This window comes from Lonchura striata, chromosome 14 (assembly GCF_046129695.1).
Source record: "Lonchura striata isolate bLonStr1 chromosome 14, bLonStr1.mat, whole genome shotgun sequence".
NCBI lineage: Eukaryota > Metazoa > Chordata > Aves > Passeriformes > Estrildidae > Lonchura > Lonchura striata.
Genome location: NC_134616.1, coordinates 19750411 through 19772182, shown reverse-complemented (window position 1 = coordinate 19772182; position 21772 = coordinate 19750411). Strand labels below are relative to the sequence as shown.

The window sequence follows — 21772 nt, the reverse complement described above, 5'->3', positions numbered from 1 at the left end:
TCATGGGCCCATCGAGCTAGGAATAACCCCCTGTTGTGCTCCCAAACGAAAAGTCTATCTTTGATACCCCTATCTTTGCAGCCTGATCTACCTGCTGATTGTTTTGCTGCTCTTCATTAGCTCTACTCTTGGGGAAATGGGCATCTCTATGGCGAAACTTCACAGGTAGTTTGTCTCCCCAGATAGCGATGTCTTGCCATGCTGCAGCAGCCCAAATTGGTTTTCCTCTACGTTGCCAGTTAGCCCCTTTCCACGTCTCCAGACATCCCCACAGAGCATTGGCTGCCATCCATGAATCAGTGTAGAGGTAGAGCTTTGGCCACTTCTCCCTTTCTACAATGTCTAGGGCCAGTTGAATGGCTTGGACTTCAGCAAGTTGACTTGATCCACCTTCACCTTCGCTAGCTTGTGCAACCTGTCCTGTGAGACTCCATACAGCTGCTTTCCACTTCTGATTCATCCCTACGATGCGACAGGAACTGTCAGTGAATACAGCCTAACGTGTTTCCTCTGCTGGCAGTTGGTTGTATGGTGCAGCTTCTTCAGCCAGTGTCACTGGTTCTTCTTCTTCATCTGTGAAACCAAAACTTTCACCTTCGGGCCAATTTGTAATTACTTCCAAAATCCCAGGGCGATTCAATTTATCAATATGGGCACGCTGTGTGATGAGAGAAATCCACTTGCTCCATGTAGCACTGGTGGCATGGCAGGTGGAGGAAACCTCTCCTCTGAACATCCTCCCTAGTGCTGGTAGTCAGGGTGCCAGGAGGAGTTGTGCTTCTGTACCAATCACCTCTGAGGTGGCTTGGACTCCCTCGTAGGAGGCCAAGATTTCCTTCTCTGTTGAGGTGTAGTTAACTTCAGACCCTCTGCAGCTTTGACTCCAAAATCCCAGTGGTCGGCCTCGAGTCTCATCAGGCACCTTCTGCCAAAGGCTCCAGGACAGACCATGGTTCCTGTCTGACTAGAGCACGTTCTTCACATATGGTTCCATCCTGACTGGGCCAAGGGCTACTGCATGAGCAATTTCCTGCTTTATCTGGGTGAAAGCTTGCTACTGCTCAGGTCCCCAGTGGAAATGGTTCTTCTTGCGCGTGACCAGGTAAAGAGGGCTCTGTATGTTTGGACTGTACTCAGGAATGTGCATTCTCCAAAAACCTATAGCGCCTAAAAAAGCTTGTGTCTCCTTCTTGTTGGTTGGTGGGGACATAGCTGTGATCTTGTTGATGACATCTGTAGGCCTATGACGGCGTCCATCTTGCCATTTCATTTCCAGGAACTTGATCTCTCAAGCAGTTCCCTTCACTTTACTCTTCTTGATCACGAAACAACTTCCAGGAGGATTTGGATGATTTTCTCACCTTTCTCAAACACTTCTGCTACTGTCTTCCCCAACACAATGATATCATCAATATACTGTAGATATTCTGGAACCTCACCCTTTTCTAGTGCAGTCTGGATCAGTCCATGGCAGATGGTAGGACTTTGCTTTCAACCCTGGGGCAGTCAGTTCCAGGTATACTGCACTCCCCTCCAGGTAAAGGCAAACTGAGGCCTGCATTCTGCTGCCAGAGGAATGGAGAAAAATGCATTGGCAATATCCATAGTGGTGTACCACTTTGCTGCCTTGGACTCAAGCTGGGCCTGGAGCTCTAACATGTCTGGCACAGCAGCGCTCAGCAGTGGAGTCACTTCATTCAGTGCATGGTAGTCCACTGTCAATCTCCACTCTCCTTCAGATTTATGCACGGACTAAATGGGACTGTTGAAGGGTGAGTGGGTTTTGATGACCACCCCTTGCCTCTCCAGCTCTCAGATCATCTTGTGGTTTGGAACCACAGCATCTCCAGTTGTTCTAAACTGTCGGCGATGAACTGTTGAAGTGAAAATTGGTACCTGTTGCTCTTCTCCCTTCAGAAGTCCTACTCTAGATGCATTCTCAGACACTCCAGGCAAGGCGTTCAATTGCCGGATACCCTCTGTCACTACAGCTGCTATCCCAAATGCCCACCTGAGTCCCTTTGGGTCTTTCAAATACCCCCTTCGGAGGTAATCTATGCCAAATACATGGAGCCTCTGGACCAGTCACAATAGGCTGTTTCTTCCACTCATTTCCAGTCAGAATTACATCAGCCTCCACCAAGGGAAATTCCTGTGATCCACCTGTCACGCCAATGATAGAGACGGATTCTGCCCCCACATGTCTCGATGGGACTAATGTGCAATGTGCACCAGTATCGACCAAAGCCTTATATTTTTGTGGTTCCAATGTGCCAAGCCAATGCATCCACACAGTCCAGAAACACAGGGTTTTCCCTTGCCTCTACCTGGCTAGAGGCTGGGCCACTCTAAGCCTGTTTATCCTTCTTTCCTTGGGCATGTGTCTTAGAGGTTCCTTCAAGGGGATCGGACATGTCATCATCATCATCATCATCATCATCATCATCATCATCATCATACATGGCAGTTTGGCTACGGACAACTGGAGATGCTCTCCCTTTGGCTGAACTTCCTCTCTGAGTCTGCGGTAGATAGGGACAGGTGAATGGAAGATTTCGGGATGAATGGAAAGCAAGACCCTTCCCCCCTCATCCTGTGATATGTAATCCATCACCCCTGAGACATGTAACCCCTCCTAACTCAGTAGTTTTCCACCCCTTACTAACCCTAGAGACCCTACCTTCTTCCTTTGACGTAGCAAAGCCCCCTTGACTATTTAACCTCTCGAGATAAGTTAATAAATGCCATTTGACCATCCACAACATTGGTGTCAGTGTATGTCTGTGGCTTGAGTGTCTCGGGTGAGGCCAGGCTGCCGTGCTTGAAACCAGGTCGCCTGCCTTCTCATCAGAAGGCAACATGAGTCTTGCCTTCCTTCAATTCATGCACCTGTTGTGTGAGAGCAGCAGTAGATTTTCCATCCCATCTCTTCATGTTTTCTCTGCAATTATGCAGGAAGAACCACAGTTCAGCTCATGGAGTGTAGCTTCTCTCCCCATCTGAGGAACATCTGTGTTGGATACCAGAAACTCCGATCTGTACTGCTGAGATTTGGAGAAGGTCTTCTTTAATCTCCTCCCTGAGTCTCGCATTATTCTCCATTATCTTGTCTTCTATTTTCTATTTTCTGCAGACGTGTTTCCACTGCTGCAATTCTGGCATGGGTTGGGCCATGTACCGCATCTGCATATGCTTGGAGCTTCTTCGCCATATCGAGCATGGTCTCATCCCTCTCATCCCGCTTCATTATTGCTAAAGCAGAAGCATATTCATATGGCCCAAGCCGTACAAGTTTTTGCCACATCACTGATGTACATGGTACCAAGTCTGGATTCCTAGTTGTTATTTCACTTGAGAAGATAATCTCTGCCACTGCCATTTCTCTCAGGCGTTGAATCCCTTTGAGTGTGCTGCATATAAAGATCATCTGCACACAGGTATCTTTGTACTACACTTCCCAGAACCCGTGCCCAGAGGCTCTGAGGTTTAGCCCCCCTCATCATTCCTTGATCAATGACAGGATCATGTGACAGGGATCCGAAATGTCTTGCCTCAGTACCATCCAGAATTGTAGCCTCGCCTGCAGCATCCCAAAGACGGACCAACCAACTAATTACAGACTCATCAGGTCGTCGATTGTAATCCTTTCTTAGTCCACGAAGGTGCCTTAAGGAAAAGGACTCAGTATTGGCCTCTGACCTTGTACTAATTGCTTTGACTCCTGATTTCATGTCAGCAGGCATTGAGGGTCCTTCTCCTCAATTATCATCATCATCGTCATCCACTGGTCGATTGGTCTTTTCTGTGCACTTTCCACTTCTCGTGCTAGCAGCAACAGCCATTGGTTGAGGCTTACAGTCTGGTTTAGCTGCTGGCTTAGGCTCACTGTCTGGTTTAGCTGCTAGCTTCGAGCCTGGGGTGTTGGCTGCAGCCTGAGTGACTGGGATAGCTGCTGATTTTGATTTCTCTCCCTGCCCCCCTTCCTCTGTCTGCTGTCCTACAGTATCTAGCAGGGTGCAATGAGCATGTGCCAGGGCCCAGCTCACTGCAATGACCTTTTTCTCCTTAAAGTTATCATGGCACTTCTCTTTCAGGTACTTCAGCACCTCAGCTGGATTCTGAATTTGTTCACATGGAAAGTCCCAGGCTATAGAGTCAGAACATTCCTTTAAGATTTGGCCCATATCCTCCTATTTCCCACACCACTCAGGATTTCTCACACCTGGGTCTACTCCTGGGTCAGGGGTCTTATCAGCCCCTCTAGAAATCTCAGCCCTCATTCTAGGGAGACTGCAGACTGTATAGAGAAAGCTTACCAGATTAAACACCAGAAAGATGGTTGCTTTAACCATCAGGGGAAACAGAACATTCTCTAATAGGGAGGTAAGAGATTCCAAGGACAAGAAGGAAAGCAAAGGCCTCATGCCCTGCTTCCCCTCATGCCCTGCTTCCCCTCTAACAAACTGGCTGCACAAGCATGACCATGAGCCATGCATTCCTGGAACAGACTTCAGCACCTTTATAAACCCCCTGCAAGCCATTACACCCAAGCCCAGCCCAATGGATATTCTGGTCAGTGCCCTTCTACTGCAAAAACTACCTATTAGGGACAATACCAGAGCTATTCCTAAATAAGAAAATAAACCTAGGGACCATAGTGGGATTAAGATCTCAAAAAACCCTAGGGACCAGAAACACATGCAGGCCTTCACCCCAAGAGACACTATGAATTCAAACTACATAGCCAGTAACTGCTCTATACCAACACAAAGTAATTGGAACAAAAATATGATTAGAACAGGGGTTTTTCCACTCTCTCCAGCCACGAGATGGGCAGCAAAATATTTGTCCTAGTTTAGGGCAAATTTGGGAGAAAAACCTCTGGAAGGAGCCCCCAGAAAACAAACCCCCATTACCCCTCCCCCACTGCACCTGGTTCAGGGAGAATTTTCTCGGAGGGAAGTGGAAAAAAACCTGTTTATTTAACAAACAAAACACTCCCCAGCACCAGAAAATGAACAACACCAGATGACAAAAAACTCTTTCACCACTCTGAAGAGATGACAAATCCAGAAAATCTCTCTTGGGAATGATCGCCCGGGTCTGGGCACTGGGGATTGCTCTCCAGCACTGGGGATGGCTGCTGCAGACCACAAAGCACAGCCTCTCGGTGTTTTCCCAGGTCGCAGTCCGGAGCAGGTTGGAATGATATTCAGGAAAGGGAAAAAACAGTCCAGGGAAAAATTTGGATTGTTCAGCTAAACTAACAAGCAAAAGCAAAAGCAGAAGCAAGAGCAAGCAAGCAAAGCAAGCCAGCAAAAGTAAGCAAGCAAAGCAAAAGCCAGCCAGCCAGCACTAGCCTCTTCTAGACAATGGGGGGAGGTGAGCCGGCTGATAACAAGACAATACAAACCTTCACTTTCAGAGTCAGTTCTGAAAGCGCAGAACATAATATCAAACAAAAACAGAACACATGACTGGGGATACAAGCACCATAACGTCACCCTAGGACAGTGCCTGCTAAATTTTTAAGAAGCAAAGCAAGGATTTTGTCATTGTCCATGGTTCATCTTGTTTTCCCTGAGCAGAGCTCAGTATTGTGTGTACCTCAGATACTTTATGGCATACAGTGCATACATTCTGCATAAAAACGGACTTCTCATAATCAATGTAGTTCATTCTGGGAATGGCTAAAAAAAAAAATATTGGTGTAATGAGAATTTTCTTCAAAGAGCCTAAAGAAGTGTTTAGTTTCCTTCCATCTTCTCAAGAAGATGATTTTCAATTAGTTACATATGGTTGAAAGGCCATGTTAGCATCTAACAATAAAACATAAGCTCTTTCTAGTGGTGGTTCACCAATTTTGGAGCAAGTTATTGTAGCTGTGCTGGTACCAATGTTCCTTGTGAAGAGATGACAATGGGATTCTCATCAATTAAAAGGCCTAAACATCCCCCTTGTGGGCAAAATACAGTGTCAAAAAGTGATCAGAATTTTGGCCCATTGAATTAAGTGATTGTTTATGTTTTGAGCAATTCTGGGAGAGGCTGGAAAGCTTCCACACCTTCAGATAAAAAATGTGTGCATGCAGATTCCATGCCTTACTTTGACACATATTCCTACTGACACCCAGGCTTAGTTCCTAAGAAAAAAACTTAAAACATTTATTAGCAATTGAGTAATGCAGTTTTGGGTCCATTTCACTGAAAGTGAACAGTCATATATTTTGCAATTTTGTATTAAATAACTGTGATATGAGGTTCCACTGGGAATAAAAGACAATGTGACCAGTGTTAATTTTGAAATCACAGTGTAAGATTTGTTGCAATAAATCATGACAAGTAATTTAACATGCAGAAGATTCAATAAATCTACATATAGACCAAGAATACATTTCAGATAATACAAGTGTTTGACTCCTGGCATGTGTTCCTTTCTCCCACTGACTTTTTTTAAAATTTAGTTTTAAGTAAAAACCTTCTAGGGTTCCTTGAGGTTTTTGTTATATGACAAGAAGAGCATCTGATACATTGAAAGGCCCAGGACCCCAAAGTAACACTTGCTCTTTTAGAATAAGTTGGTCCTGCCTGTGCCTAACAACAGAAAGGAATACCTGGCACCCTTGGCAGAGGTGCCCCAGTGCTCTTTCAGGGGTTTGTTGGTTGATGGTTTGTTGCCACAGTATCAGTGAGTCAACACAAAACACTTCTAGAAGGAAGCATAACATAAATACTTCCCCCTCCACTTTCTTAGTTTCTTTTTTCGTTGTTCATTTATTAATCTCGCTTTTTAGTTGTGAAAGTCACATTCCTGATGATCCTTTTTTAGGATGCAGAGTCAAGTCTGTCTGCCAGACACCTGCAGTCCTCTCCAGTGAAGGGGGATTGTGCTTTAGAGAAGGCTCTGGCTCTTCAGGCCTTTTCACCAGCTCCAGCATGTGTCACCTCCACTGTTGATGTGAGAAATTACTCGGGACTGAGATGAGGGCAGTGCTCAGACATACTAAGCAAATGGGACACTTGCCAAGATGTTAAGAGGTCACAGACTGGCAGTTGAGAGACAAGAGCACATATCAGCTCATACTTCCCAGATTAAGAAATATGACTTGGAAAGGTTTTGTCATTGCCTTTAATGCTATGCACTTGAAGGAAAGCAGCTAATTAAACCTCTCAGCTGGTAAAGTAGAATTTACTGCAAAAGCTGTGTTGTAGTTCCATGAAAAAAATGTCCTCTGAATATTTTAGAAATTTCCATTTCTAAACTCTGCTTTTGTGTTCTTTCGTCTCAAATGTTTGTTTTGCTAAATGGGATCAAACAGAAACACTGCTGGAAATCTCTCAGCTGTTGCTTCCAGAGCTTCTGAAGATACAAGTGTCCAAGATTTTGCAAAGCCAGGAAAGCTTTCATGACACTGCCTCACAGAGTGACCAACTCCAGAGTGACCACGGCTCCAGCCATGTGGAAACTTGGGTCATTCAGCTCATGGCTGGCCTCACCAGAGGAGACTCCAAACACCTGCTGCAGTCCTTCCCTCGTGTCTCTGGACAGCTGCTGCTTTGCAGGACACTGTCCAGAGTCCTGCTCCAGCACCCTCCTTCAGAGCTAGGAAATAATACAGCTGTAAACCTCCTCTCCCAGTACATCACAAGAAACTGGGCTTATATGGATACTTCCAGCCCTTTCCCAGTGGCCACAATTTCTCTGGATACTCTGGCTAAATTGCTGAGAAATGTCAAGGATTCTCTTTGGAGGAAAGCTCTTCAACTATGGCAGTGGTAGAGCCAGGCTCCCCAGAGAAGAGCAGAGCGCCCAGCACACGTTGTGTACCACAGAACACTGCAAACAAGATATCAACCCCAGTTCCTCACATCTCACACTGATCTGCTTCCATGGTCATTCTGCAGCATCACTGCAAATACAGCAAAGGTTATTTTTTGCTCCCTCAGAACTGTTCTATTATTTTCTTTCATGAAAGAATGACTCCCTAAACCAACACTTTCAGAAGCACTTGATCTTTCCAAGGGCTGTACACATACCAGGAGGCAATTTTTGCCCTGATTGATCTGCCTGTAGAAATTTCTCTCCCATTTGAAGTGCAAGATGGAAAAAAAACCCACTGTATTGAAAACACAAAACATGCAGACACTGTTCACTATTTATGTGGTGCCTATTATGTACATGGTGAGAAAGTTAAATTCACAGCATTTATCTTATGGAAACTTCAGAGAAAAGCATGCACTTGATGCATGGCAGCTCTTTGGAAGATAGTGTTCTCCTATATTTTTTTTTTTTTTTTATTTCTTCACCTGTCTTTTAAAGCGGAGGAAGATGGTTTAGCTTCTATTTTGTAGACCGTAGAATAGCTTCGGTGCCATAACCAATGCTACAGAGACTGAAAGATCCCTGAGAAATCTGAGTTCTGGGAGTGATCGGGATGCTGCCCCAAGACCAGTTCCAAATGGGTGCTTCCTCCTCCATTCGCTTACAAATAAGAGAACAGACTTCGAGCACGAATATGAGCCACGAGTATCTCTGTTCGTGCAGTTGCCTTGCTTCGGAACGAAGCAAGGTCATTCCATCGTTCACATGTCTCAGAATTGACTGCCGGGTTGTTAAGATACATGTGCTGCTGGCATAAACTCCGGAGGAGGAGAATTCGGGGGGACAAGCGGAAGCCCAGAGGCTGAGGCACGGTGCTTAAGGCAGAGAGAGATGGAGTGGAGGTGCTGATGGAAAGGATCGCCGGGGAGGGTGCGGAGGGCAGGCAGCAGGGCAGGGCTGAGCGCGGGCAGGAGCGGCGCGGGCCCCTCGGCGCGGGCACAGAGCGGTCGGGCACGGGGCCGGGACGGCCAGGGCGGGGCCCGGCGGGGCCGGGCCGAGGGCCCCGCGGGGCGGGCGGGACGGGCAGGCGCAGTGAGCGCGCAGCGCTCCGGGTCCATGGAGACGGCGGGGCCGCAGCCCACGGCAGGGCCGCCGCCCGCGGTGGGGCCGCAGCCGGGGGCCGAGGAGATCGACATGTCCCTGGGTACGTGCGGGGCTCTGCCGGGCGTCTGGGCCGGACCGGGCCCTCCGTACGGGCGGGAGAGCTGGGATGGCTGTGTGCGGGATGGCTCGGGCCGGGCTCGGGCCGGTGGTGGTCCCGCTGTGCGGGTGCCCCTCTCTGAGTGGCAGCACGGGCAGAGGGGCCGTGTGCGGGCCCCGGGCTCGGCGCTGGGCTGGCAGCAGCCCGGAGCTCACGGCAGGGCGGCCCGGGGGACTCACGCAGAGCAGCCCCGGTGACAGCGGAAGGGGAGCCATGGCCTCGCCGTGTTATTTATAGTAGCTTGCTCCGATGCTCGCCATTCCTTTGGCACAGGGAATGTGGACTGTGCATAAGCAACTATCAGTCGCTCTGTCATGAGCTCCCCAGGCCTGGATTCTGACGCATGCATGAGAGATCTTGATGGATTATCTTGTTGATGTCTCTGCTGTGAAAGTCCACCAGCACCTTTTATTATTGGGTCAGCTTCCTAACTGAAACCTTGTGTCATTTCTTCCCAGTGAAGAGTCATTTGTTAGGAACAACGAACATTTTCCACTGCAAACTTAAACTGATCCTTTGGCTAATGCACCCTTATGTTAATGTCTCTGTGAGGAGCTATAGCAACAGTTATAGCTGATTTTTGATTTATTTTTCTCCCATAGTGCTGCACACCCTTTTCCTCTTTGCTGATGTGTGATGCTCCCTTTGCTTTTCCTCTCCCTCAGTGCTTCTCTCAGTCAGACCTCCTCTAGTCCAGCTCCATATTCCATTCAGAATGCACCTTACTCAGGATAGAAGAGAGAATTGGAAAACAAGAGGCCCCTGGTGAAGAACTTGTTCCATCAGGTGGTTTTTTTTGTGTTTTCACATACATTTGTGCCTTACATAAGTTAGCAGTCACAAAAAAGTCTGCAGTAGCTGCTTTAAAGCTGCCCTGATAGATCTAATTCTGCCTGAGGGCATACATGTATCATCAATGACCTCTCAGGATTCCCTTGCAGCCTTGTGTAGTAATCCATTACATCACTCTGTTAACCTCATCGGGTTTATGGGCACAAAAGCCAGGGTAACAGCTCATACCCAAACAAAAAAGACACTGAAGGGTGACAGATCAGGCATCTGAGCATTCAGTCCCTCTCATTTCCTCATGCTGTGGACAGCCCACCCTTGGATGAGTGTGGTCACCTCCCTGCAGAGCGAGCAGGGATGCTTTCAAAACACTTCAAAGCATCCTGTGCTCCAAATCACACATGTCCGAAAGGCACACTTAGCTGAGACCATTAGCAAATTTATCCCAAGAACATGGCCCAGCATCTCCCAGCCTATTCTTTTCCTGGCAGACTTGAAAGAGAAATCACAAAAGCAGCCTGTTCTTACACATGCTCTTGTTTCTTTTCCTTGGGCTTTTTATTCATTAGGACACAGGACTTTCTTGATAGGAAATGACAAGGGACCAGTGCTGGAGGTCTGATAATTCATGGTAAGCACCCACTGAAAACTGATGGTACTTCTGTCCTTTGACTCCAGTGATACATTAAGGAGCTGGAGTAGCCACTGCCTCAGGGAAATGGGCTGTTTTGGACACTTTGTTTCTTTCTAATTAGTTCAAGTTAAAACATTCTGCCTGCAGCTTCACAGATGTGCCTTTATTATTTGTAAATAATTGCAAAGCATTTTCTGGAAGATTTGGAGTTAAAAGAAGAAAATGTTGGAAAATATGAATTAATGAAGAGACATCCCTTTGCCTTTGCCATTCCTCTGCATCAGAACAGCTTGAAGTAGGAAGATCCCATTGATTGCAGACCAGCTGATTGAGAATGGAGGGGCCTGAGCTGTTTCGATGGAGCTCTACATCTGGCAGTACTTTGTGCATGATCCAAGTAGCTCAAGAACTCTCACATTCTCCCCACATTGGCCACCTTTCCTACAGCCACTGAAGTCAGACCTTCTCAAAAAAGTTCTCTGCCCAGCACTGAGCTCCTGGTGCCCCTGCAAAAACATCTTTCCTTAGGCTTGTTGGAAGCCTGCAGGATCAGACCCCTCGGTCTGAAATCTCTGTCCTGCCCATGGTGGGGATGTGCTCAGTGGTGGTGCATTTGCAAATCATTTGCTGCGCTCTAATCTACAGCCCACAGGAGCTCAGTAAATTGATCCTATACTTTCTAAACTAAGCTTAATCTTTCATTGTGTGCCTCGTTTAGCTCACAGAACAGCAAGGCCCATGTTTACCACAGACAATTCCAAGCACCCAAAGAGGGAATCACTGTTGGTGGAAAGTGCAGTTTCTATGGATTTCTCCTCATTTCATTCTAGATGACATCATAAAGCGCCACAGGAAAGAGCAGATAGATGCCAGTGCCTTGGGCGACAGCAGAAGGCAGCAGGTCAAGAACAGGAGTTCAGCCTCCGGATATGGGTGGCCGCAGTACCGACCCTGGAAGCAGAGGAATTTGCAAGGTAGATGGGCACTTGAGATAGCAGAGGCTGGCCAGGCTGGGAAGTGCATTTTTTAGCAAAATCCATCTGTTAAATCCTTCTCCTTTCCAATTTCTGTGTGCATATAAGATGCACTCAGGCTCTGATTAGCTTTTCTCTCCATAACCATGGAATATCAGGGCCCTTTCAGAGCATAATTCGCCCATTTCTCTCCCTTCCACTCTCATGAATTACTGATTTAAAGTGACTTAATATCTATTCTCTATTCCCCTTGGCTTTGCATATTTTAATTATGCCTGTTCCTAATCCTCATTTTCCCAGAGCAGATTTAAATTATCGAAATTACCCCCTCAGTAACTGTATTTGATAGCTCAGTTATTGAAGCTAAATAGTCACTTTTGCCAAGCATGCTATTTTTTATGGTGAGGTTTTTTTATAATATCAAACGTTCACACCTTTGTTTCATTCCACTGGCTTTTCCCTACAAACCAAAGTTATCTGCTGCATGAAATGACATCTCTACAAACTTTTTTTTTAATTACTGCTAAGTCAGTCCCTGAAGATTTTAGTGATATTTTGCAGAAATATCTTTTCAGTCATACATTGGAGTACCAGTCACAGATCAGGACAGTGGGATCACTGGGAGATATTCTGCTTGTCTCTGCTCTGCCTCCCACCTTTGTGTTCTTGGTGTCCACCTCACAGTGCCTTACTGAGGATTGTTCTAGTTCAAATCATAATGGTGATAAATGCCCTTAGCAAATTGATTTTTCTGTCAAAACCCACAGGCTTTGATATTCTCCCTCACTCAAGCAATTACTGCATTCAGAGGCAAATCCAATAAAATATTTTTTCCCTATTTCTTAGATGGGAGAGCTTTTCTGTTAATTTATATAATTATTTTGGCTAGTTTTAGTATTTCATAGGTTTCCAATGAGTCTGAATTCAGCCCTGCCAAGTGCAGAGACCTGCCATGCTGTGTGGTGCTGATTGTCAGTGGCAATTTGGGGAAGCTCAACATGACTGGGAATTTAGCCCATAATTCATATGGGGCTCTGTTCACTATGGTCACTGCTGAAATGCAGTCCCTTCTGGGCTGAGATGTGATAACCATTATCAAAATGATGATCTGAGGAGCCCAGCACTGTAATGACAGAGGAGGCGGAAGGGGTAGTATGCTGATTAAACCAGCAAGCAAAATGCTGTTAATCCCTCTTGGAATATGGCTTAAACCTTTTCCCTAGTGGGGGAAAGATGATTTTTAATTACGAAAAATTAGAATTTCAAATCTCCTTGGAAAAAAGAGTCTGTCAGACATGGAAATTTACTCCCACTCTGGACTGGCTGAGCAGAGGTGCCTTTTGGCCATCCCAGTTGTGTTCAGAGCCTGGCTTTGAGCACACACCCAAACATGGGTGGGCGGGGGTTCTTCCCCAGCTGCTGATGGTGGGGGGTTTTATTGAAATGTTCTTACATTGTATTAAATATCTGCCAGGCCTTTTGCAGACATGAAGCCTCCCACGTGTCACACTTCAGGACACAGATGACAGAGCAAGGCCTTGGTCCCCAGCTGGTGTGATGGAGTCCCCCTTGGAGGCTGATGGCTCTGTCATGTGTTATTTGTGTTGAGTGAGTTGTGCCTGAGTGCACTGCTGAGCACAGGCTCTCTAATAGGAACAGACTGACAGGGACACAATTTTCTAGTCAGGGCTACCTTCTGCAGCCATCCCTCCCATTGCCCTTATGGAGTATCCACGAAAGGCAGCTGAGCTCAGTCTCTTGTCCTCTCCAGGGTGTAGGAGAACTGTGCAGCAAAGCTGGGTGTCCAGGAGGAAAGCAGTCCAGCAAATGGGCAAGAGATAGGGACAGGCCCAGGGTGGGGGCTGAGGAGAAACAAGATTTTAGGGCTAAAATCAGACTGGGGGAATAGAAGCAGGAGAAAAAAATCAAAGGGACATTGACTACAGCAAGTCCACATGTGGTCAAAAAGAAACGGTTTGCCAAAATTGAATGTTTGTCACGAGAGGAACATTTACATACCAGCACTTCTGCAATGAGAGGGCATTGTCTGCAAAGGAAACAACAACTGACCCCAGAGCTTGTGAACTGTGTTACATTTTTGTGCATGTTCTCAACCAGCACCTCTGGCCATGGGGCATGAGCATGGTTTTTGGGATCTGCTTCCCAAGGGCCTCTACTGTTGCCCTCCTGTTTTAGAGCCAGAGCAGCTCAAATGATTTTCAAGCATGTTCCAGTGCAGGCAGCTCCAGCTGGTACTGGCTGGTGTTACACCCTGAAGCTGGAGCCTTCATTCATTGTGGCCGTTGTGACCCCTCACAGCAACTACACTGCTTCCTCAGAACATTTCCAGTTGCTCCAAGGCAGTATAAATTGCTGTCATGTAGCAGTCAATGATGAAAGACCAATATATGCACCTCACTTGTCTGTGCTTTGTGTCAGTGAGATTCTGCTGTGAGATCCAGGTTTGAGTGCACTCCCACTGCCCTCTGCCATGCACAGATTTGTGCCTAATTTATACAGCCTCCAGGTATGGGCACATATCACTGGTATAGCAGCTGTTGGGGGGAATGGGCTCAAAACAGAGGGGCTTAAGTGACCTTCTGGGGATAGCAAAGTCAGAAGCAGCAGTGAAGGAAAACACGTCTACTGCTGTTCACCCTCTGTGTGCATTGAGAAGTAGAACATCTGGTTATAGATAATAGAGGTGTTTGGTGGACTTGGGCCACCTTCTGGACATGCTTGAGCTCTCTGCCTTGGTAACAGAGATCAGAACACAGCGTGGTGATGACCCTATTCAAGCAAACCCTTGATAAACTGGTGTGAAGGGTAGCCTGGTGATTCCCCAGCACTGGGCCAAGCTTAATGGTGCTGGTGACCAAAGTGGCTCTGCTTAGGTGTTGCTTCAGGGTTCTGCTGGTTTGTGAGGTAACAGAAATAAATTCCATCTTGGCATTCTAGCCGTGGGTTTGTGATTGTTGTTGTGACTGTGTCAGCTCACACAGTGACTCAGAAACTTTCTGAGTCTCTCATTACAACTACAGAATTGTATTATGTGGTGTAATTAGGTTTGGAAGCACTGTGCCTCAGTCTGACAGGGCTTAGGGCTTTCCTCTTGTTCAGCTCTTCAGCACTCTTCAAAATCATCAGCAGGCTTAGGGGAGAAGGTTAAATGCAGGATGGACAGCGGGTGTGTGTGTATCATATAAGAGCAGCTGGAAGTTTCCCCTTCAATACAAGAAGCTATGGTGTGTCAAGCTAAAAGATAATAAATAAATAAATAAATATAAACTATATTATGATGGGGTCCCTCAGAGCTATTTCAGGCTGCTGTGGGGTTGGCTTTGGCATGCTTAATCATGTGTATATCTGTATCTAAATGCTTTTTCTGTTTCACAGCAGTTAATTCATAGCAGTTTGAGCTCTGACAACAGATTGACATTTCTCCTGATGTAGGTATTCCTGTCTTTATTTTATGAGGAATCAGAATTGTGAAAGGCTTTTCTCTTCTTTATTCTTTCACATCAAATAATGTGTATGGCAGTCCTATACACAATAAGAGTCCTAGAGAGACATTGGAAAGATTAATTATTTAATATGAATGAGTGTGACTTTTACACCACTATTTCTGTAGATACTCCTGTTTCACATTAAGTTAACCTTGTAATCTATTTATGAAACTAATCATAAACCAAATTTTGAATGATGCTAAAGTAAGAGGGCTTTGTTTTTAGGACCTAACCATTTCAGAAGAGGGTTTGGACAGCAGCAATTCAATCGGAGACAATTCAGGAATGCTTTACCTGGTCGCAAGAGAAGAGCAGCTGCTGCATTTGATGGAGTGAGTCCTTTAAATCGCCAAGCATCAGCTCAGGAGGTAGGGGAATAAGGAAGGTATGGCTTTTCCCAAATGTCTTGTAGAAATCTGATCAATTTTATGATCCTGGATCACCCCAAAGAACAATCTAAATAAAAAAAACATCTTTTAATGCCTGTGCACAGCATTTGTATGCATAGGTGAATACAGACATACATGCATATGGAATAGCAATTTTACAGTTAATTTTATAGAGCTGCTGTCTTAGCATAATTTTACTGATCAGTTCCCATGGGTTTTGCCAGAAAAGATGTTTTTTAAATTGGTATTAAATGGTTTAAAAATATTTCCATAGAAATTAATTCCGTGGCATTTCATCTTACTATTATAATTTAGAGGAGGTGTGTTAAGATTTTTTATTTGTTCTCTACCCAGAGTATTTTCCAAGCTCCTGTGAAGTCAGAGGACAGACTTGCTGACTTGTTCAGAGATATACTTTCCACCAGAGACACTGCTTCCCACTGCTGTGACAGATAGTGTGAGAGGCAGCTGGGTTTTCCTGCACTGATGAAAATCCACTCAGTTAGGAGGTCATAGATGTTCCATAAGCTTTTTTAAAAAAATGCAAGTGCTGAAAAGGATGGCACATTTAGTGACTGTGTTGTAGGGATATAAATAAGAAAACTCTAAACTGAGCATTCATGTGCAAGGAGTAAGGTTATTCCTGAAAAGAAAGATCAGGATGACTCAGATACTGAGTGTGCCTGGTATTTTACAGAGAGTAATAAGCAGTTGCTAGGAGGCAGAGTTCTACAGTAGCTTCCACTTTGGAGGAATAAACCAAGGGGGAAGAATATGGAAATAGACTTCAGTTAGTTGGTACTAACATGATGGTAGTTGTCCCACAGAAATCACCAGGCTGGAGCCTGGGGCAGTGTGTGTTGGAACTGCAGGTCAGACCCTGCTGAGGGGTCTTCCGGTGTGTTTCATTCATCAGGGTGTGGTCCAGGCAATGCGCATGTCCAGACAAGAAAGAGCTGATGATCAAAAGGAAACCTGAGCAGGGCTGTAATGCACAGATTCTGTGAGATTTGCTCTGCATGGACTGATCTTTGTTTCTTCTTTGGTTTCTGCAACATTAGAACAAAACATTCTCCCTGGCATTTGTAGTTCCATGTGCAGGAAGCAAGGCATACCCCCTGATTGTTGACAGCAATGTCAGAGAAGAGCAACATCTTGTGTGCTGTCCCTTGCCCTCACTGCCTGTTCTTGTACCAAGATTGTGCTTCAGGTGACAGCTGCTGAGATCTCACTGCTCTTTCAGGGCACCAAGAAGAGCAATACTTTTGCCAAAAGCAGCAGTGGGCAGCAGGAGGAACAGCCACAGCCATCTCCAGGCACCAAGAGATTCAGAGCAGATGCTGCCAGCATCTGCGCCCCAGAGAGAAGGTAAAATCTTTGGTAACTCTGGGTTATTTTGGTTTTCAGTGGTTTTTAGCTGTGCAACTCATTGGATTCCTCTCTCTGTATATGCCAGCTTGGTGTGGCTACAGCCATGTGCATGTGCAGCACCAGAAAAATACCCCTGACTATGTTAGGAAGGCACCTGGAAAGGAAACAACCTCACACTCATAGTTAATAATGCCAATATTAATCTCTGATTTTATTTCAGGAAGCACAGAAAATGTGACCTTTGTATTTTTAATAAACTTCCTTGTTTTGGGAAACACTTTTGAATGGTGAAATAGCATTTATTTTCATACAGGCAGGAAATACAGATTCCAGCCCTAAGGGATGGGCAGAGACAGGGCGTCTGTCCCAGTGAGGGGCTGCAGGAGCAGACTGTGCTCCAGGAGCTGTGAGGAAGGCAGTGTGCCAGGTGCTGGGCATGTCTTAGTGCCTGTCTCATCAAGATCATTGTGTTCTCTGAGCTTGAAAGGAAGCTCCTTGGAATCCTTCCTCATCTCTGAGCAGAACAGGGACTGAATAACATTGAGAAGTCCTTTCTGACCTGATTTTTTTTCTATGATTTTCCTCACGTTATTTGCTTTTAATGAAAAAAGCTCAGAACACATAAACTGTTGCCTCACTTGAGCAGAAAATCAAGTTCCTCTGAAATCCTTTGCTGGCAGAAAAACCTGTTGGGCTGAACTTGGTAACACACAACCTCATTTGCTTCTTACACTGCTTTTTAAGACCAGCTTGGGTTAGATATTTTGGCATTAAATGTTAGAGAGAACTGGTATCATCCTCACCTCTTTGTCTCTCTTCTTTACCAGCAGGCCTTTCCTGCTGAACAGGGGATTGGCGTTCCAGCAGAAGCGGGTGCAGCAGTGGCTCTCCAAAGCCCGCTTCCAGAGAGGGGTTAGTACTTGAGACATTTCCTCTGCAGTCTGCTGGTAGTGACAAACCTTCATGTTTTACCAGCCCAGTTGTAGCTTTGCTTCCAAAAGTAACTGGGTGAGAGAGGTGGAAGACCTGCATGTATTGGTAGGAAACTATTTGCAAGCAGTTTTTAATGCAGTTTGGTATTCTGGCAGCTGGGAAGTAAATCCTGGGAGGGTGATTAAAATGTGCCAGTGGGAAACCACAAATTAGCATGTTTCTTGATAACTCACAAGAAAGGAGCTCTTCAGATACACCAAAGAAAATCCTGGAAAAGGAGTCACTGTTTCTGAGAGCTGTTTCTTTTAAGTAATTGTTTTAAAATATATTTTACAGCAGATGGATTCTCAGGGAGAAGGGAAACCGCCAAGGACGAGAAGGTAATTGCGGAACAAAGGCATAATGCAAATATGACAGCACTTTTTCAGGCTTGAAGCTGGATAAATCTCCATGTCTTGGCAGGTGGCAAGTGAAACCCAGCCCAGGAGCAATTCTGACTGTTTCTGTGGTTAATCCCCAGGCAGGCCAGCCCAGCCCGTAAGTAAATGAGGTGATTTGTTAGTGTGGGAGCACTACAAAAGCCATTGCAAGTTCCTTTAGCATTATTGCAGCTTCACTTTTGTAATGAGTGTGCAGTGAATGGTTCAGACCCAAAATGGTTAGCAAATGATGTCTGGTTCATTTCCCAGCATACCAGAAGGAGATGCAAATTTCCTGCATTTACCTGTAATTGCATGGTAATCTGTAATTATCTTTCCTTCATTTGTTATGCAGAGTGAGGAGAAATGGAAGCACCATTGTGGGAAGAGGTGGCAGGCTGGTTGTGCTGGTTGTGGGGTGTTGGGAGAAACAGCATGCCCCAAAGGGAGACTTCAGACCTCGTGCCCCCTGTGTAAGAGGAGCTCAGAGGCTGGAAAGGGGCAGCTGCAGGACCTGGCATCCAGCTGGGGGCAGAGAGAACAGTGGATGAGGGCACTGTGCATGTTCTGGGTGCAGAGAGCACCCCTCAATAGCCTGGAAGTGACAGCCCCCAGTGCTGGAACTCTACCTGCACAGCTGCTCTCCTGGCTTTGCTAGGGGTCAGACACACCATTGGACGGGTGGAGTGTGCAGGTGTGACCTTTACTCTGTGTAGATTTGCAGAGGGTGGTAAGTGATCTGCTTTAGCATCCTGAGTGATTGCAGCTCTGTCCTTTCCCCAGGCCTGGATCCAAGCGCCCATTCCAGCGAAGCTGGAGACCCCCAGCACGGGTGGCCAAGCCCCAGCCCAAGGGGGTGCTGCTGAGATTCAACTTCCACGCCATGGCCAACCAGGTAGACAATTGTCGACCGGACAGGAGGCACTTGGCTCCCTGCAGCAGCCCTGCCACTGAGCTGTTAATGTCACACTCAGGTTTTTGGGGCTGCCAGCTGGGTTTATCTAACACAACCTGGGAGGAAAGTCCTGTAACTATGTTGGCCAGGTTGCTTACAAAACTGAAGGCACTTGAGAAGACTGTTCAGCAGCTACAGACTCAGCCCAGTTTTCCCCACTCTGATGGCCTGTCTTGGCCTGTCCATGTGCTTGCTTGGAGCAGGGAGGTCCTGCTGATGAGTAGTCCTGACCAGAGGGGATTGTTTAACTGTCAGTGCTTCCCATTCTTCAGAGATACATGGCACTTCTGGGCTTTGCTCGCTCTTTGCTTTGGTGCCCGTCTTGGTGTCACATTTTACACTGAAGTATAGTCCAAGAGCATTGGGGCAGCTGAGAAATCCCACTCCACCTTCTTCATTGCCAGCGTTTCTTGTCTGGATGGTTTGGTTTTACCTGATGCCTTGTACTCAAATGCCATCTGCTTGCTCCTGTTCTTGCCGAGGATGCCCTGTGTCTTGGGGCTGGGAGCTGCTTGAAGGTTTTCCAGCCACACACAATCTGTCAAGCTCCTTGTCTCTGTGTGCTGAGTGGTTTAATTGACTAACCAGCTGCGAATCACTAGCCTGACTGATGGGCTCTAATCAATACCCCGCTACAAGTTTGGCTGTGCTTTGCCACAAGACAAGGGACTGACTCGCTCTCGCTTTCCCCTGCAGACCAGCCTGACGCTGGATGAGAGGTTCTCTAGTCTGAGGAATAAGAGGCGCTTTACAGCAGCCAGGAGCGCCGGACGGACGGTCACCATGCCTTAGGACCGCGTGCTCGTCATAGGGACTGCATGTGACAGTCCAGGCTCCATGACAAGGCCTCAATAAAAGTCACTAGATTCCCTTTGAGATAGCTGATTTGGCAATGTGCTGTCTCCTTCCTTACACACAGAGTGAATGAGTGATTGAGGGCAAGGATCAGGCAGGATGAGAATGTGGGCCAGAGGGACATGGGCAAGGTAGTGGAGGGGAATGAGCAGAGATAGATTTACTGGGAGAGCTCTGCTGGAAAGCTGTAGGGCTGGCACCAGCTGTGTCCCCCTTCCTGGGCACCCTGTGCTGACCATGGTGATGGCTGATAGTGGGAGGGTGTACCATGGAGCCTTCCCTACATTGCTTGGTGGGTAGGAGGGTTTGAGGATGATGTGCCTGCCCACATGGGAGACAGGAAAGTGGAGATGTTGCAGCTGCCCACAGCCACCAGCATCCATCTAATTGCCCAACTTGGTGTGCTTGCAGGCATCCCTGCCCAGAAGTTTGCAGTGTAAGACTGCTCCACCCTGAAAACTTGTTGCTTTGCCCTGGCAGTCAGGCCTGCATACCTTTCATTTCTCTGTGGATTGCTGTGCTGTTCTGACTGCTGCTACAGGGATAGGGTGAGACATGCCATGCCGTGCTGCTGGAGTCACTGTCCACAGCATGGAGCAAGACAAGCTGCCCCAGCCCAGATCACATTTTCCAGTGCTGAGTAGATCTGCATTAGAGTTTTTGTAGTTGCAGCTCCACCTGTGCTCAAAGCAACAGCATAGTCAAACCAGCAGCAGCACTCTGATAAACATTGGGTGAGATGTTAATGAGCTGGGTTTAGATATTTGTTAATGAAGCCCTACATCAGCCCTGAGTAACTCCTCCATTCTCCATCCACTGCTGGAACCCAGCACTGAGCATGCTGGACACAACCTGTTACTGGGCTCTAAGCTATACTTATAACAGGAAATATTTGATAGACTGCTTTACATTTTGCACCAAACATCTTTAACAAGAGACTGGACTTGGCATTCATTTTGTAAGAATGTGTGAAATGTTGTTAGTTGAAGAAGCAATGCTGTATGAGTCCAGTGCAGTGAATAAAAAACTTAACTTGTCAAATATAACCTCTGGTTATTTCCTTTTCTTCAACAGCTCTTTGATGCAAGTTCAGCTTCTCAGAGTGACAATGCATGGGCTGGTGCTTTGGGGGAAACTGGTCCCCATTGGTACCCATCTGCAGGTAGTTTACTGCTTTAAAAGCTGGCTCCAAAGCAGTGTGAGGTTTTCAATAGGTATTTGGTAAAATTTTCACTGTGGTCTCTTATGCCTTGAATGTTACTGGCAAAATTATCAGAGCAGTCCTGGCTCTGAGTATTGTCCCAGACTGAGAAGCAAGATGTATTCATTTGCCATCTGTATAGCAGTTGTCTTCTGTTAAGTGGGCAGTTTTTCCTTATCTCTTCCACAATCAATCCTCCCTCAGGGGAGACATCTGCTGATAATGGGCCACTGAATGTCACTGCATGACTGATAAGAACTAGAACATCCCACTGTGAGATGCTCTGCCCAGAGGGAGGAGCCAAACATTTCTACCTGCATATAACCTTGAGTTTCTGGAACACCGGCACAGCTTTTTCTGCACTGGATTTCCCAGAGGAACAGCTGCCTGTTCCACTGCAGGAAGACTACACCTTTCCTACAGGATCACTGCTCCGACAGAACCACACCTGACACTCCAGGAGCACTGCAGCCAAAATTCCCAATTGGACTGCGGCCAACACCCTGACTAACAGGGTGTCAGGTTGTATTCTGATTCTGTCAGTGTTGTTTTGGTTCACTGCATTGTTTATCTTTTTTTTTTCCTTCCCTAATAAAGAACTGTTACTCCTGCTTCCACATTTTTGCCTGAGAGCCCTCCTTAATTTCAATTTTATAACAATTCA

The 21772-nt window shown here is 46.4% G+C and overlaps 1 protein-coding gene across 5 annotated transcripts; it reads left to right on the top strand.

The window, feature by feature from the left end:
• Positions 1-8901: 8901 nt before the first annotated feature.
• Positions 8902-21727, top strand: LOC110479890 (UAP56-interacting factor). 5 transcript variants are annotated; one of them, XM_021547472.3, is made up of 9 exons: positions 8902-9025; positions 11336-11479; positions 15211-15353; positions 16618-16742; positions 17576-17657; positions 18015-18058; positions 18141-18215; positions 18881-18992; positions 20982-21727. In XM_021547472.3, the coding sequence occupies exons 1-9, from the start codon at positions 8938-8940 to the stop codon at positions 21084-21086; spliced, it is 918 nt and encodes a 305-aa protein (XP_021403147.2). In that variant the 5' UTR covers positions 8902-8937; the 3' UTR covers positions 21087-21727. The 5 variants fall into 5 exon arrangements, with proteins under 5 accessions (XP_021403147.2, XP_021403146.2, XP_077642737.1 ...); XM_021547471.3 differs by having other exon boundaries at positions 17573-17657; XM_077786611.1 differs by lacking the exon at positions 20982-21727 and adding an exon at positions 19749-20953.
• The last annotated feature ends 45 nt before the right edge of the window (positions 21728-21772 follow it).

Excerpts from the sequence above, each read along its gene's own strand:
- LOC110479890 (XM_021547471.3), top strand. The coding sequence starts at position 8,938 with ATGGAGACGGCGGGGCCGCAGCCCACGGCAGGGCCGCCGCCCGCGGTG. Across the intron at positions 16,743-17,572 it reads ATCTGCGCCCCAGAGAGAAG|CAGGCCTTTCCTGCTGAACA; the intron begins GTAAAATCTTTG and ends CTTCTTTACCAG. Across the intron at positions 18,059-18,140 it reads AAACCGCCAAGGACGAGAAG|GTGGCAAGTGAAACCCAGCC; the intron begins GTAATTGCGGAA and ends ATGTCTTGGCAG.